The 17,620-nt window shown below is 37.9% G+C and overlaps 1 protein-coding gene across 1 annotated transcript in view; it reads left to right on the top strand.

Moving 5' to 3' along the window:
• Positions 1 to 5,752: 5,752 nt before the first annotated feature.
• LOC143273834 (uncharacterized) overlaps positions 5,753 to 17,620 on the top strand; it is a 53,284-nt gene continuing 41,416 nt past the window's right edge. The window contains exons 1-6 of the mRNA XM_076574020.1: positions 5,753 to 6,115; positions 8,336 to 8,450; positions 8,609 to 8,782; positions 12,862 to 12,968; positions 13,800 to 13,937; positions 15,925 to 15,983. Of these exons, the coding sequence (XP_076430135.1) occupies positions 5,865 to 6,115; positions 8,336 to 8,450; positions 8,609 to 8,782; positions 12,862 to 12,968; positions 13,800 to 13,937; positions 15,925 to 15,983 (844 nt within the window). The 5' untranslated portion in view covers positions 5,753 to 5,864. The remainder of the gene's footprint in view (positions 6,116 to 8,335; positions 8,451 to 8,608; positions 8,783 to 12,861; positions 12,969 to 13,799; positions 13,938 to 15,924; positions 15,984 to 17,620) is intronic.

Here is a 17,620-nt window from a genome sequence, read left to right as displayed (position 1 = left end):
TTTTATGTAACCAATTTCAAAAAATTCTAACATTCTTCTTGTCCATAGTGCTATAAGATTTAAAAATGTGATAGTGTATACTTTTCACACAGCTTCTTCATTAATTGTAAAGAATGCACCATTCATAAACTTTTGTTTTGGAAAACAACAGTGTTTTGTTTTCTTCTCTATCATGTAACTGCATTATCCAATGTGGTAACTATTTCTCCAGGGTGAAAATTTACCTAGATCATGCTCATGTGTTATATATCCTAAAATGAGAATACAGAATCTTGGTACATAAAAAGAATATATTCATTCATGACAAAATTTTAACATAAGTTTCTGTCATGAAATGAAAAAAAAAAACACCATGGACATGATGTCTTCTAGACACAATGGATCTGATGCACAAGTGAATTCATAAAGACTGTGGCAGAACACAAAAAACTTGCACAGGTTCAACTACATGGAGTTCCAGCATTGAGGAGGGTGAAAAATGAAATAGGGTTCCTATCCCTAACAAAGAAGGTATCTGAAATGTATACCTACCAGAAAGGGAAAACCTGTTTTCTATAATGGAGTGACTCTGTGTGTACAAAATCCCATGGCCAAGAGTAGTTGGCCAACAAAAATGAATTCCAGGTTTTTTTGTGTATGTGTCAGGGGGAATTTGTGTTTTCTCATTTTTGTTTTTATATTTGTTTTGTGGTATTATTGCAAAAGAAAAAGAAAAGAGGAGACAAAAGCTTAGGTTCATAATGTGGAAGGGAGGATCTTGCATGAGTTGGGGGAATGGAAAGCTTGATCAAAATATCTTGCATGAAATTTTGAAAACCAGTAATCTTGTAATTGTTAAAAAATATGGATCTAAAAAATAAACATTTTAAACATTAAAAAAGTAATTTATAAAAGGAACAATAGACAGCTAACCACTACTGAAAGAGGGAAAATTAGTCTTTTCCAGGGATAAGTCCCCTAGTGGTCATGCAACAGTATTTAATCACACACTCTAAATAGCCAGACCTCCAACTTAGGAAGGAACCTAAGGCTCTTGCTCAGTGAGTTTCCCATGACCTTCATGTACATACCCTCTGCTCATCCATGCCTTTTCAATCATGTCCATTCTTGCTCTTTTAACAATAGCTAGCAAATGAAAAAAATCTTAATGTACTTCAACTGATAGATGGATAATGAAAATGTGGTACATATACACAAAAGCAACATGAAGTGGACTCAGCACGTTATATTCTCTCTCTCTCTCTCTCTCTCTCTCTCTCTCTGTATATAAAACAGTAATAATTTTAAAAAGAGGCTATCAGTTTAAGAGGTAATGGAAAAACAGAATAATTTGGAAGGTGAAAACATTGGAAGAGATCAAGGAGGGAAAGAAAAAGGTAAAGTGATATATTTATATGTTAATCAAAATATAATATGGAATTAAAAACCAGAACTGGAGATATTCTGTAGTGCTTAAAGTGTTTCTTACTCTGCATTAGAACTCAAGTTTAGTTCTTAGAATGCAGTTCAAGTGGGCACAACTGCTTGTTACATCAACTACAGGGAATACAACACTTTATTCTAGCCACCTCAAGCACCTTCACACACATAACATATAGAATTACACAGAGACAGAGAAATTTATTTTTTCATATATTTGTATTTTATTTTATTTTTTTCTTTAGAGTTTTTTATTCATTTTACATACCAATCAAAGATCCCTTCTTCCCTCCCTCTGCCCCTCCAGCTTCCCCTTCCCAACCCACCCTTCATTCCCTCCTACAAGAAGGTAAGGGCTCCCATGGGGAGGTACATTTAATACAGGCAGGTCCAAGCCCCACCCCCTGAACCAAGGCTATGCAAGGTGTCCCATCATAGGTAGTGCTCTCCAAAAAGCCTGCTCATGCACCAGGGATGAATTCTGATCCTACTGCCAGGGGGCCCCTTAAGCAGATCAAGCTACACAACTGTCTCACGATGCAGAGGGCCTAGTCCAGTCCCATGCAGGCTCCACAGCTATTGATCCAAATTGCATGAGTTCCCACTAGTTTGGTTTGGTCATCTCTGCAGGTTTCCCAATCATGATCTTGATGCCCCTTGCTCATACAATCCCTCTTCTCTCTCTTTGACTGGTCTCCTGGAGCTTGGCCTGATGCATGGTTGTGGATCTTTGCATATGCTTCCATCAATTACTGGAGAAAGGATCTATGATGACAGTTAGGGTATTCACCGATCTGATTACCAGGGTAAGCCAGTTCAGGCACCCTCTCCACTATTGCTACTAGTCTAAGCTGGGGTCATCCTTGGGGACTCCTGGCAACTTCTCTAGCACTAGTTTTCTCTCTATACCCATGATATCTCCCTTTATCATGGTATCTCTTTCACTGCTTTCCCACTCCATCCATTCCAGTTCCCTTATGTTCTCATCCATCCCCTACCCCCTAACCTCCATTGCATACCCCTCATCCCCAGTTTACTCATGGAGATCATCTCTTTCCCCTTCCCAGGGCAATCCATGTGTCCCTCTTTGGGTACTCCTTGTTAGCTAGCTTCTCTGGAGCTGTGGGTTGTAGTCTGCGCAAGTACATACCATGTTTGAGTGAGTATATACCATGTTTGTCCTTCTGAATCTGGGTTACCTCACTCAGGATGATATTTTCTAGTTCTATCCATTTGTCTGAAAATTTCATGATGTCATTGTTTTTCACTGCTGAGTAGTACTCCATTGTGTATATGTACCACATTTTCTTAATCCATTTTTCTGTTGAGGGGCATCTAGGTTGTTTCCAGGTTCTGCCTATTACGAATAATGATGCTATGAACATAGTTGAGCATGTGTCTTGTGGTGTGATTGAACATTCCATGAGTATATGCCATAGAGTGGTAGAGCTGGGTCTTGAGGAAAATTGACTCCCAATTTTCTGAAACACCACCATATTGATTTCCAAAGTGGCTGTATAAGTTTGCACTCCTACCAGCAGTGGAGGAGTGTTCACCTTGCTCTACATTCTCTCAAACATACGCTGTCTTCAGTGTTTTTGATCTTAGCCATTCTAACAGGTATAAGATGATATCTCAGAATCAGTTTGATTTGCATTTACCCGATGGCTAAGGATGTTGAGCAATTTGAGAAATTTAATTTTTTTAATTTAAGAATTTTTTATTCATTTTACACACCAGTGACAGATCCTCCTCTCATCCCTCCTTCCACTCCCCCACAGCCTTCCTCCCCCTGACCCAACCCCCATCCCCTCCTCTCAAAGGGTAAGGCCTCCCATGGGGAGTCAGCAGAGCCTGCTACATTCAGTTGAGGCAGGACCAAGGCCCTCCCCCTTGCATCATGGCTGAGCAAGGTGCCCCATCATTGGTAATAGGCTCCTAAAGCCAATTCATGTACCAGGGATAGATCCTGGTCCCATTGCTAGGGTCCCTTCAAGTAGACCCAGCTACACAACTGTCTCCGGTGTGCAGAGGGTCTAGTCCAGTCCCATGTGGGGTTCCAAAGCTGTCTAAAGTTTGTGAGTTCCTATGAGCTTGGTTCAGTAGTCTCTGTATATTTCCCCATCATGATCTTGACCCTCTTGCTCATAGAATCCCTCCTCCCTCTCTTGGATTGGACTCCCTGAGATTGGCCTGGTGCTTGGCTATGGATCTCTGCATCTGCTTCCATCATAATGATGACAGTTATGCTATTCACTAATCTGATTACCCAGGTAGGGTAGTTCAGGCATCCTCTCGACTATTTCTGGTAGTCTAATCTGGGGTTGTCTTTGTGGATTCCTGGGAATTTCCCTAGCACCAGGTTTCTCCTTAACCCCATAATTTCTCTCTCTATCAAAATATCTCTTTCATTGCTCTCCCACTCCATCCATCCCCCCCCTTGACTATCCTGTTCCCACATGTTTTCATCTCCCATCCCCTCCCCATATTGCCCACCATCACCAGTTTACACATGGAGAACTCATTTATTTCCCCTTCTCAAGGTGATCCATGTGTCCCTCTTAGGATCCTCCTTGTTTCCTAGCTTCTCTGGAGCTGTGGGAAGAATAACTACTATTATATAAATAAAATTTAAAATAATTAGAAATGAAACATCCATTATTACAGTGAGGATACAAATAAAACAACTGAATGTATAAGAAAATTAATACACAACTTGGATGTGAAATTCAGGAGAAAGAATGTGAAAACTATCACAGTAATTTTTCCGACATAATATTTGTATTGCTTATTGGGAATTTCAAAAAGTGTGTAACAATCACATTAGCTTCCCATTTCTCCCAGGTCCACCACCCAACACCTGTGTCCCTGCTCCAAATACACCAAGTAGAATTTGTGTTGCTCATGTACTCATTGGAGTCACTGGCTATTGGGAATTTCACTTTTGCAGGTTTTTTTTTTAATGGAAATATGTCTCTATACACAAAGCATAGAAATTCTTTCAAAAGAATCAGCATTAGAGTGAAAATCCAGTACAAAAACATTAGAGATACAAAGGTATGTGTATTATTATATTTAGATATTAATAAATTAAAAGTAATGAGCACATCTTTTATGATCCCTGAGATGCTACTGTTCAGAGATTGCGTTTGTTAATTTTCTGTTTCTATGATAAAACATCATGACCAGAAGCATCTTACAGAATGACGAGTGTATTTAGGCTTTAAGTTCCAAAAGCATAGGAGTCTATCATGGTGGGGAGACTTAGCACAAATGGCCAACCTGGGGGCAGGAAAAGGAAGCTTAGAGGTTCCATCTCAACCACACTCAGGAAGCAGAGAGCAAACACAATGGGCAGAGACTATGACCATTCAAGGCCTGTCTCCAGAGACAGATGTCATCTATCAAGGCTCCATCTCCCAGATGTTCCACATCCTCCCCAATTAGCACCACCCTCTGGGACCAAGTGTTCAAATAGCTGAACCTGTGTGGGACATTCTCGTTCAAAAGTAGCTCAGACAGCAAATATAAGTATCTAACACTACAGATAGTGTGTGGAGATTTTCAGGGATAGAAAATATGCTCTATGAAACAACAGCAGAAATTTCCTCATATCAAGAGAAATAAATACACCCAGGTGCACAGAATAAATTTAGAATCACAACAGACATGACCAGATAAAAACTTCTCCTCTTAGTATTGAAATCATGTAAAACTAAAAACATCTTTTCATTTCATTTTCTTAAGGAGGTTCTCACTATGCAGCTCTGGCTCATTAGACCAGGCTGACCTAGAACTCACAGAAATCCATATGTCTCTGCCTCCTGCCAAAGGCTGGGATTAAGGTGTGTACCATCACTCCTGAGCTCACAAAAATAGTAATTTTACAGCTTTTCACTACATTGAAAATTCAAAGAACACTGAACCAAAAATATCAGGGAGAAGCTTCAAGAGAGAAATTTCCTTACAAAGACATGCCCATCCTTGATCTCTTAGTGAAAAAGGAAATAAAAAACCAACACTCAGTAAAATAAGAACAAAACCAAAAAAAGATATCATAATGAGTAATTACACCCCCAAAGAAAGTAAGTACCAATCAAGATTGTTGTGGGGAATAAAGAAATAAAGAGATCGAGATCTTGCAGGATATACACAAACTAAAGCCCAGGAGACCACCACGCTTACATTGCACATGCGCAGTGAGCACTATTTGCTCCATGAAACTGTCAGTTATGCCTGAGGAAGAACGAGCATGCTTTTGTTTACCAGTGTTGCTTAGCAACGACTGTTCTATAACTGGATGCTTCGGTTTGACTGGTCAAACCATAGCCTCGCACTTGTGGGAGTCACAGAGTCAGGCTCTGGTTGTTAGACGGTCAGTGGTTAAAAGACCATCATTTCCTAAAATTACTTAGTGTTGAGTTGATAGAAAGGTGGTCACAGCTATGTTGTCCACCCAGAGGAAGCTCTTGTGCTGTAAGAAGGAGCCGAAAACTCCCTTGGGATTTTGTGATGGCCCAAGCAGGGCAACGGGATACTTGTCCTGCTTTTACTGTGGAACTGAGGACAGGTACTGCCAAGCTTATGACCCTGAAAATGAATTTCATGAAGCAGTATGCATGGGAAAGCTCAAAGTGGTGCTGCGTCTCCTCATGAAGAAGAATTTTCATGTGAATGATGAGGATGAAGGGAAACGGTAAGAACACTTGGAAGCTAATGATGAAATCATTAATGATGAAATCGGGTGATGGGAGAAGCCTCCCTTGACTAGCTCTGTTGAGGGCACCAGGGGTGAGGAGAGACCAGCTGTGCTTTCTGGACTACAGTCTCCTTGGTACCCGTGATCACACAGAGGTCCAGTGTCCAGATCTTCTTCTGGAGCAGGAGAACCATAGACCAAAGCTCCAGCAGGTTTACTGTCACCCCGCAATCCCCCTATGGAGCATTTTCTTATGGAGCATCGAATACACAATGGAATAATCTAACAAACTATAAGGAAATGGGATTTAATTTCAATGTACCTACTAAACACAATGTTGTGTAAACTGTATAAACTACAGAGATCAAGTAGTGTTCCTCAATGTTTTCCTCCCACCTAAAATCACCCAAAAACATTCACTATGAATCTTTTATCTGTGTGTACTAACATTTATATTCCTCACTGAAAATAATAGAAATAATCAAAACTTGATATTTCTCCTCTTCCTGCTGCTCCTTCATTTTCTTGTTGTTTCTCACTAGTTTCATGGGGATCTCACTCTCCCATCTCCATAAATTTCTCCTATGTTTCTTCACTCATTACTTCATGTGTTTCTGAAAGTTTATTCAGTGCGGCCTTGATCAGCCACCATTTTAATAACACAATGTGCTGACAAGCTCCAAGTTCTCTGAAAGTTACTTCTGATATCTTTACTTACTTCTGATAGAGGTAAATGGAACTTGCTGTGAATTTCATGATTTACAAATCAACAAACTATCTTGCTTTCCCAATTTTGGGTTTGTTTGAGGTGGCCCACAGTGTACTAAATCTCCCTGGTGAAACTGATATTAGACACTGATGTTAGGCTTAGCACGTATCTAATTTGTATGTATACTGTGAATTTAACTATTGTCAAAAATGGCCATTCTTATGTATTTGAATTGAAATTCCATACTTTGGAATTCCTTTGAATTAAAGTTTCTTAAAAATCAAAGCCAAGTTTGCTGTGCATTTAGATTTTGCTGTTGATACTTTTCAGTTTTTATCAATAGTACATTTCATTACTTTCTTTAAAAAATCCAGTAAAAGTCTAGAAATGTTTTATATACATGGATATGTATATATGTATATATATATATATATATATATATGTATATCATATTATATATCACATTTCACTTAGTAGAGACATCATGCATGGCACAAATGACATGCTATCTTATGTATTAAGAATTGCCTTGCCGGGCGGTGGTGGCGCACGCCTTTAATCCCAGCACTCGGGAGGCAGAGCCAGGCGGATCTCTGTGAGTTCGAGGCCAGCCTGGACTACCAAGTGAGTTCCAGGAAAGGCGCAAAGCTATGCAGAGAAACCCTGTCTCGAAAAAAACCAAAAAAAAAAAAAAAAAAAAAAAAAGAATTGCCTTTAAGTTTTGGCAGTCACTGTTGTACATTATGAATTGTAAATGACATTTCAATTTTAGCTGAGTTAAAATGTGCAAAAAACCAAATCTCAAGCTCAGTGGTGTGTCATATCTACAATCCAAGCTCTTTGAAGGCTGAGGCAGCAGAAGCATAAGTTTATAGTAGAACTTGTCTCAAGTTTTGAAGAGATATCCTTAGACTCCAAAGTTTATACTCCTTAATATATTTACAAAATAGAGATAATGGAACTAATATTGACTTGAAATATGTTTATTATAGTGTTAACGTTCATAACTTAAATACCTAAAAGATTGTTCAGTTGTTGTTGAAGAATATTTTCTGAATAGTTGCAAAAAATCTAATTGAGTCATCCTAATTTGATAGAAGTATTCCTTTTAACACTCATTTTCTGGACAAGAATTCACAACACAGGAAGGCTGAGAAGTAGGTGGTTGATGGCAGTGTCTAGAGTAGGATTCAAACTGAAAATGAGTTCACCCAATAGTCATGTTTTTTTTGTTCAAATAGGCTGCTCTTTACTACGTAGTTCACTAATAGAGCACTTCTCTAGGCTGCAGCAGGTGTGTGTATTATTCACACTGCCATAAATGATAGTTGTAGTAAATTTTTAAATACAGTAAATTATAAGAGCAAATAAAAATAAATTTTGAAGTTAAATATTTTTAGAGGTCTATGGACTTAAATGTTATATAATATTTATAAATGCCAGAGTGATTGTGTATGTTGATAATAGTGCCTTACAGTTTTCCTTCAAAATGTCTCTCATTCCCACAGAACTGCGCTCCACTTTGCGTGTTTCTATGGTCATATCGATATGGTTCATTTACTGTTATTTAATGACTGTAAGATAAATGCCCTTGACAATCAAAAGTCCACACCACTAATGAAGGTATTTCAAAGACTTCAATTTCAGTAATTAAGTTGATCTAAGTGTTTAGAACGAAAGTAAAATTAAAGTCACTTAAATATAAATCATGGTGAAAGCTGGGGAAAGTTTCTCGTGTATTCTTTAAATTAACAGTGTTTTCCTGGTAACAATATCCACAGGCTATACAGAGCTGGGAGATAGAGATCGTGTCTGTCCTACTTCATCATGGAGCAGATCCCAATATTAAAGACTGCAATGGAGAAGCAGCGATCCACCATGCAGTGTATGTAGACAGGCCAGATATTGCCAGCAGTCTTCTTGAATTTGGGGGAAACATTGAAGATACTACAAAGGTAAAGATTTTCTAAATTGAATTCCCAAGTATTTGAAAACTATATGCTTTAACAGTTGTCATATCTTGGTCCAAATTTTTCATGTTTAGAAGTTTAAGTATTACTTGACCGGCCCTTTGAAATAACTTGATCGGTATCCATCTAAGTATTGATATGTTGTTATTGTTTTTTACCCCCATTGAGTCCAATTTGTGCTGCCCACATACTCTTGGGTATATGACCATCCACTGGAGCATGATCAGTCCACCCAGGCCACACCTTTAAATGAAAATGTCTATCCAGTCCTAGCAGCTGTAACTATAGAGAAGTCCTCAGCTCAGAGCAGACCTTCATGCTAAATTCCTGCTTGCATAATGAGATTTTGTGTCACTTGAGCTTCCAAGGGTCTTCTGCATGTTTTCACGGTGACTGTGATGTCATATGAACATCTACGCTGGTGTGCCCATGAGACACTCTTTGCTTTTGATCATCCAGTGGACCTGGCTCTTACAAGCTTTACCTTGATATTCTACAGTGACCCCAGAGACTTGAGAGGGGGTTTATATCAATAAGGTTAGAAAGATGGATGGGTACAGAAGAGGGGTGCATTTGGAAAGTAGTGAAAGGGAAGGGGTGAATATGATTAAATTGCATTGAATATAGCTCTCAAAATTATTTCCAAATGGGGAGAAGTAAATGTTAATTTATTGAAATCAGTATTAGAGAATTTAGCTTACTTTTATGGAGCCATAGAAAATATTTATAAAAATAGATAATGGACTAAAAGGATTATTTGACTTACATTTCCAAGTTATTATATATTACTGGGGAAAGCACAGAATCAGGATCTTGAGAAAGCTGTTGACATATCATCTATCCTCAAGAGAGGGAGAAATGAATGAGTCCAGAGTGCCTGTTTGCTTACTATGCAGCTATCTCTGTAAAGTCTTACACAGCCATGTTCTGAAACAAGGCTGTGGTGCCGCCCACCAGGGGCTGGGTTCTCTTCATTGGTTAGCCATCAAGATAACTTCCTATAGGCAGCTGGAGATAGCTTGGTCCGTGGTATCAGGAACTTGTGATCCTTCCTTTCTCCTCTTATCTCCACAGAAACAGAATCAGTGGCCCCTTGAAAAACTCAGAATAGGTGTACCCCCAAACTGCCTACATACCAATATCACACCCATCAAATATCCAATTCCAAAAGTTTCAACACCTACCCAAAATATTGACAAGCTGTGCTGGGATATAAATCACTTCAGGCTGTGGGTGATACTTAACCTTCAAACTGCTATCACAGACTGAATATTTGCAACTGAAGCATGGTACATTGCACTACAAGCACTTGATTTCCACACATCCATTAGTATGCATGCAGCAGAGGTTAAAATTTTAGTAAACAAACCAAATGGCTATGGAACAGCGCAGTCCATTCATACCTCCGTTTTCTCCAGGAACGCAGTGCATGCTCAATCTCTAGGAGAATTTTAAAAACTATGCTTCATCCTGACTATAACAAATCAAATCATTTTGCTTTTGAGCCCCTATGATGGAATGGTTCCCTGCAGGAGGTACTTCCACGATCCAAACTCCAAGTTTTATTTGCTAACAAACCAGAGCTGTATTCCCCCATTTCACCTGCTTTGCCAATACAGGTATTTCATTCTACTAGCCTTATTTCTTAGTGCTTTGATATAAATTTAAGATGTCTGAAGATTCCTTTTCTCCTTTGGCAGTTTGCAGAGCACCACAGATTCTAAGGAAGCTAGTACTTGGGTAGGAATCACTGGGTTAGTTCCAGCTTTATTCCTGCCAGTCTTCCCTCCAAAGGATTTGGTGTCTTTTGTAACAAGATCTTACACTTAAGTGACTGGAGGCAACCAAGAGCAGGGGTTGTTAGCTCATATTGTTTGGGAAATCTCTGGAACTCCCAAAAAGCCTAGGGAATGTTACCTACCTGGCACTGTGTCTTTTGTTAGCTGTGGAGTTGGGCAAGGCTTTTTCACTCCTGTCAATTACAATACATCTTCTTAATCTCACAGATATTGATAATCCTAAAATCATCATAGACTTCCAATATTAATTTTTTAGATAGGGTTTCACTATGTAGCCCAGACTTTCCTAGAAGTCATGATCCTCCTGCAATACCCTGCACTCTCTTGATGGGATTACAGTTGTGCCTTCATTTCTGAATCACCTAATGTTTAAAATACTTTTAAATTATTGCTCTATTTTGATTCCTGCTTAGATTGTTTTCTAAGCAAAATATAAATCAGAAAGAAAGCAATGCCTTGCCCATCTCTAAAACTTCAATTACACAGATCTGTATAGCTATAGCACAGTACAGTCACTCAGTAAATTGAACTTAGATGCAATGATGATTAAAATGCAGCAAATACAGAGTATAACAGAGATCCACAACTAGTGAAAATGCAAAAACCAAAGGAGCATGGGTGCCTACCACAATCCTACATCTACAATACAACACCCACACTTAAGTTTTAGGTGACACCAAGAAAGAAAGTTCTAAAGAAAAAAAGCCCAAACAATCAAACAAACAAACAAAAAAACAAAACAAAAAAAACCTCTGAGTTCCAGTGACCAGGATGACTGTTGCAGAAAAGTGTCTTCTAGATACAGAAGGGATAATTCATCTATGAAATCTCAATAATATGGTTGCCTAAATAAGACCTGCACAAGGAAAACACCAGTTGACATGCAAACACTTGATAGGGGAAACTTCAAAACTACACTCGTAAATAAAGAGTTGCCCATTATCCATAACTGCTGAGAGTAGATTTCAATTTTCTCCAGCGATACACTCTAAACTCCTCAATAGTTTATCCAGCCACAGTGGCCATCCTTAAACACACACATTTACACACATGCACATACACACACATGAACACACACACAAACCAACACACATACAGGAAGAGAGGGAGACAGAGGGGGAGGGAAAAAGAAAAGGAGAGGCAGAGACATAAAAAAGAGGCACACAGAGAGTCTGTTCACATTACATGGAACCAGTAAGTTGTACATAATACACATGTGTGTGTGATAGTAATAAAAAACATGTCCTGAATTTCAGAGGGAGTTAGGGGGAGTTGGAGGAGTGAGGGTGTAGAAACTACGTAAATACAGATATCATGTAGGAAATTGTCTAAAAATAATATAAATAAAAAACATTTTAAAAATGTACTGGATTTTCTAAACACTAAAACAGTTTTCAACTTGTAACAGGACAGAATACATTTCAAGGTAAGCAATAAAAGATTCTTTGAGTTGGGCAGTGTTGGCGCACGCCTTTAATTCGAGCACTCGGGAGGCAGAGGCAGGCGGATCTTTGTGAGTTCGAAGAATGAAAAAAGATTCTTTGAGATTGTACTCATTTTGAGGTCATTTCTTTGGTGACCTGTTCAGAGCAAGAGGCAGACATTGTTACCCCTGGCCCTTCCTGAATGGAGAATCAAGCAGAGCTTCCTCTGTGTCCTCAGCAAATACCACATCATTACAATACTCGGAGAATTGTGCCTGAGAAACAACTTCTGCTGTCGCTCATGTTTGCCCCACAGAAGATTTGCCAAACAGTACTTCCGAAATCAGGTTTAAAATACTGGACAATTCCATAGTTTTGTCATCATGCTTAATTGAATTTTTCTGTTGGGAAATGGTACATCTGCCACATAACTGTCTTTTGAAATACAGGAGAATTTTTGACATAGAAAAGACAATTTTGCTCATCCATGCAACTTAGGATCTAACACCTTTGCTACTGTGTGTCGGTGTGTGTCTCTTTAGATAAACTCTGAGGGGAGAGGGCCATGGCTTCAAAGTACTATGACAACTTCTGTGACAGGAACCATAGGTCCATGGGTGTCACATGAGTTCTGTAATGGACTAGAGGACTTTGTGATGACTGTAGCCGTGGTTAGAATATTGCAATCTTGAGGATCGTTAGAAGGTGCATTAGGCTAATAAGGAAAAGACTACTGTGGTCAAGTCTATGGTAAACATTATGATCACAGGGCTACATACATGATTTTCAGTTCAGTTGTGAAATATGCAGTATTGTGAATGATTAATTGATATCATTACAGGATGTGTTGACCCCTCTGCTGCTAGCCCTCCGAGAAAGGAAACACCGCATGGCAGCATACCTAATCACAAACGGTGCGAATCTTCACGTATGTGATAAATATCAAAGGTACTACACTTTGCATTTTTAAAACACTGCTTGTGTTGAAAATAGCCTAGAATAGTAAAAATCATTCATTTCAAATGTGTTATTGGAATAGATTAGAAAAAGTCAATAAAACATCAGTTACATATCTAAAAAATATCTATTACATGAAATGGTTATGCCAAAGAATGATAGTCAGGTTCATATTCCCTTTGATAATGAGAGGTTGTTTTTTTGATTTTTATTTTGACTGCCATATGATCTTATATGAGTTGATAGCATTTTTATTAGATTTTACATTTACAGTGTCAGTTCCAAAGTTTTCAAGTTTGCAATCACACAACCTTGTGAACAACCTTTAATCTTCAAATACTTTTGGTGGTGTGCAGAGAAGGATGATATATGAATGGTAGTTGTAAACTTACATATATGGCATGATATTAGTATCAGCAATTGAAAACATTTATTTTAACATTAAAATTATTTGATAAAATTATTACTATTATTTTATGCAAATTGCAGTTCCGTATTTAACAGTGAATTATATTACAATAGAATAGAAAGGAAATGGCATTCTTTTTCATATAAAGCTTTCTGTACTTCTGGTCACTTTTCTCCAAACAGTTATTCACCATAAACAATTTAAAATACAAATTTTACTCTATAAAGTATCATAGTGGGCTAAGAAGTTTTCTAGTTTTAGCCTTGGACATATTTTAGGAATCTGAACTCTGCTTTCAGGATGCTTAAGGCTACTTAGTTAATGGTCAATTCTACACACAAAGGCTTTATACTTATATGGTAAAATGTATACAGTTCACCATTTTAGTAATTGAATTGCCTCTGTCATTCTAGAACAACACTCATGTATGCAGTTAAATGGGATTGTGAAAATATTGTTGAAATTTTATTGAAGAAAGGTGTTGATCACCACTTAAAGGACACATTTGGATGGACTGCTCTTTATTATGCCGTTATGGGGAAACGCAAAACGTAAGTACAGAAGTTAAAACGCTATTTGAAACTAAATTCAGACATGAAATATTTACCAATGTTGTATTTTAACCAAGCGTGACTTCATTATTTAAATGCTTTTGGAATGGAAGCATTTTAGTCAACTCCACTTGCCATGAGATAAGCAAAGGGATAGATTGGTCAGAATAACAACGGGTGTACAAGAGTCTTAATCTCAAGACTGATCTGTGATGATTCTGAGAATCACACTCAGGGACTTGAATGTATGAGGCATTTATTTTACCACTCAACTTCATGGCTAAACTCTCCTTTGGAAGCCTTAATATCTTTATCTTTCAAGATCCCAGCATGCTCTGGTCGTTCCAAAAATAAAGCAATGCATGGCACAGAATTTTAGTTTTTGAGTTACTTCTTTGAATCTAAACATTTGTAGTTTGACAGAAAATCTTGATACTTATCTTCCAAATATTTCATCCAACTTATTACCTGAATGCTCAACAATCTAACATGCTCCCTCAGTCCAAGAAAGTAAAAATTCCTACATATATCAGATAGATATGGCATACATGAGGAAAACTTAGGAAGCATTTATTCATGGGGATTTAATGTGATTACACCTCTCTTTTAGTCCAGTGTTAAATAAACTTGATTATCAGGTTGTACCTACTGATCTGTATCTTTATCATAATAGTTATGGAGCCATGAGAAAAGGGTAGTTGAAAATTCAACTATGTGCCTGAAAATTCAAATTTTCTCCTAATATAACATAGTGTTCTCTGGCAGCTAAAACTCTTAAGATTTCTCCAAAGCTGTTGCTAGGCATCTGAACCTTATCACTTATTCAAAGCATTCCAGTATCCTAGAAGACCATCATGGCACGATACTTTGGAGGAGTCTCTCTTTTTAGCCATCAGATGGGTTTGCGGATATACTAAATTATCACATGAATCCAAGCACTTGCAGAAAGAGGCCAGAGATGCTTTCTTTCTTTCATAGTAATCTGTAGGCAAGGGTTCCTTTATATCATCCTCTGTAGCACAATCTGTGTTTGTGACAGATCTCTAGCGCCTTTCCCAGGGAAGTTGAGAGAAAGTGATTGGCCTACTAAGTGCTTTTTCTGTGTAAAGGAACATTTTTCAAGATACTTGAATCTTTACCTCAAGATTTCAGGATATTTCACAACTCTGCCTCAGAAGGAAGACAATGAATACAATTTTGTGAATCTAAATTATATTAACTGTATTCAGTATTTAAGCCCCATCACAACCCATGAGTATACTTATAGCATTTATAAAAAACGATTTTTGTCTTCCATGTAGGTTGATGATAAGCATGGCGATTCAGGATCATTATGACAAAACTCTGATCATTGTTCCCTTCTTGGCTAAAGGAAGACCAGCAATAGAGCAACCTATGTCTTGGAATCCATTAGTGTTCTTACCATGGGCTTACTCTCACCATGGGCTTACTCTTTATTTCAGTAATATCAAATTCTGAATTCTGTAGCATTTGATAATAGGTCCATTCATGAATTACAGTGTGCTTTCATTTAGGATTCTAATCAGTTCAAGACTGAGAAGCAAGTTAGATACTGCTTTACTATTTCCGTGCCTGTTTTTAGGTGGTGAAATGTTCATAGCAAACTGTTAAACTAAAATAGGGAAATCCTGAGTTTTGGAAACTTAAGCTGGAGCCTAAGGAAACACTTTCCCAGAGCAAGAATACTTAGGACTCCTTCCTATATTAGGGCACTTTCCATCCTGTCAAGATAATCCAGATGGTTTGAACCGTAGTAAATCTACACCATTTCACTCTGTTCTTTCCTTCTAAAATGAGAAACTTTGTAAAACCTTTTAGAACTAATAAATTTGAAGGGTATATCCAGATGACCTGATGGAATCTTATATTGTATTTGAAATATCTTAAATATTTAATATATTGATAAATGGTTTTCCATCCATATTAAAATAATGACATTGTCTACCACCATTTCCATACTTGGCAGAAAAACGGTGATTATTCAGCATGACTTACTCCTCTCGAGACAACAAAATACCTTCACAGGTAAGTCTTTTAAAGTTTCTTCTCTGTAGCCCTTCTTTAGATTAAAAATGTTGCATTTAGAATTTTTTCAATTCTCTGTAATTAGATATTATTTGGGTAGCTGGATCTTGAGGTAGATCCATAACCAGCTTCTTGAATAATGGCCAAACAGATTTCCATAGTGGTTATAAGTTTGTACTGCCCTTACCTTTGGGTGAGTGGATGAGTGTTCCTCTTACCCTTCACCCACAAAGAGCAGTTTTTATTTTTAAAATGCATTTAAATTATGATACAATTAATATCCTTTCCCCCTTTCCATTCCTCTTTCCAGCTCCTCCTAGGCAGTTTTAAAAATCAAGTGTCTATTGACAGCTGAATTGTTTAAGAAATTAGTTGTATGAAACTGCTTTGTTAAAAAGTTTCTCAGTTTTGCACCAGAATTACATACTTGCATGTAAAAATATTTTTCAAATTACCATACTGGGGTGACATGCCAGCCTCTCCCCAGCTCACAGCACATTTTAGTTTACTTCATACATTTTTTTTCCTAAAAATGTTGACATAGTGTCTAGTTCATTAATAGTTCCACTACACTGTATTGTAATTCATTTTATTTGTTTATTTCATGTGTGAGTGTTTGCCTGCATGTACACCAGGCATGTGCACCATGTTCATGTCTGGTGCTTGTGGGAGAGAGAAGATGGTGTTGTATTCTTTGTAACTGAAGTTACAGGTGATTGTAAAATACCACATAGGTTCTGAGAACAGAACACAGGTCCTCTTGAAGAGCAAAGCATGCTATTAACTTCTAAGTTGTCTTCTTAGCTACCCACACACATTATAAAAAACACATTAAATGAATGCATTGCAGTAAGTGAACATAATTACTTTGTTATACATATCATAGAAAACATGATTTGTATGGGTAAACATGACACAATATTCAATTCTTTTATGATTTCCTTTCTTGTGTATGTTATTAAAGGAATGTTTTCTTTTCTATAGATTTTAACTAAAGTACAATTGGATCCCTTTCCCACTTCCCTTTCTTCCCTCCAGCACTCCCCCCATGCTCCCGCTTCTTCCATGTCCCCACAGGTCTCAAATCGATAGTCTCTTCTTCCCTTATAATTACTCTTCAATGCACACATTCACACACAGAGGCACAAATGGATAACTACAACCTACTGAGTTCAGTTTTCTTGTTTGTAGTTACATGGTTTCAGTGTTGACTACAGTTTCATTGGTCAAGCAATTAGGCATTCCTGTCTGAGAGAGACTCATTATTCCTATCTCAGCAGTCATTAGTTTCCTGCAGTTCCTTGTCCAGGAGCATGACCCTCAGAGATTCCTCCCCACTTCTTCCTTAGCATGTCTATTGATATTGTCTCTGTTCAGATCTTGTTAATGTAGCCATTTCCATGAGAGACTATTTGTTTCACAGCAGACTTCCTGATGTTTGCAGTCTTTCCACCTGCCTCTTCTGTGATGTTCCTTGAGCTATAGATGCTTGAGTTGTAAAGTTGATGTATCAACTGGGACTGGGATCCCTAGACTCTGTTGATCTCTGCTTCGTGTCTACTTGTACATTCTGGTGTGGGACTCAAGAGAATCTTCTTGATAAAGGGGTCAGTGGGTCATCTTTATCTTCTCAGAAA

This window comes from Peromyscus maniculatus, chromosome 6 (assembly GCF_049852395.1).
Source record: "Peromyscus maniculatus bairdii isolate BWxNUB_F1_BW_parent chromosome 6, HU_Pman_BW_mat_3.1, whole genome shotgun sequence".
Taxonomy (NCBI): domain Eukaryota; kingdom Metazoa; phylum Chordata; class Mammalia; order Rodentia; family Cricetidae; genus Peromyscus; species Peromyscus maniculatus.
The sequence above is the reverse complement of the archived record's forward strand: the minus strand, read 5'-3'. Positions and strand labels throughout refer to the sequence as shown.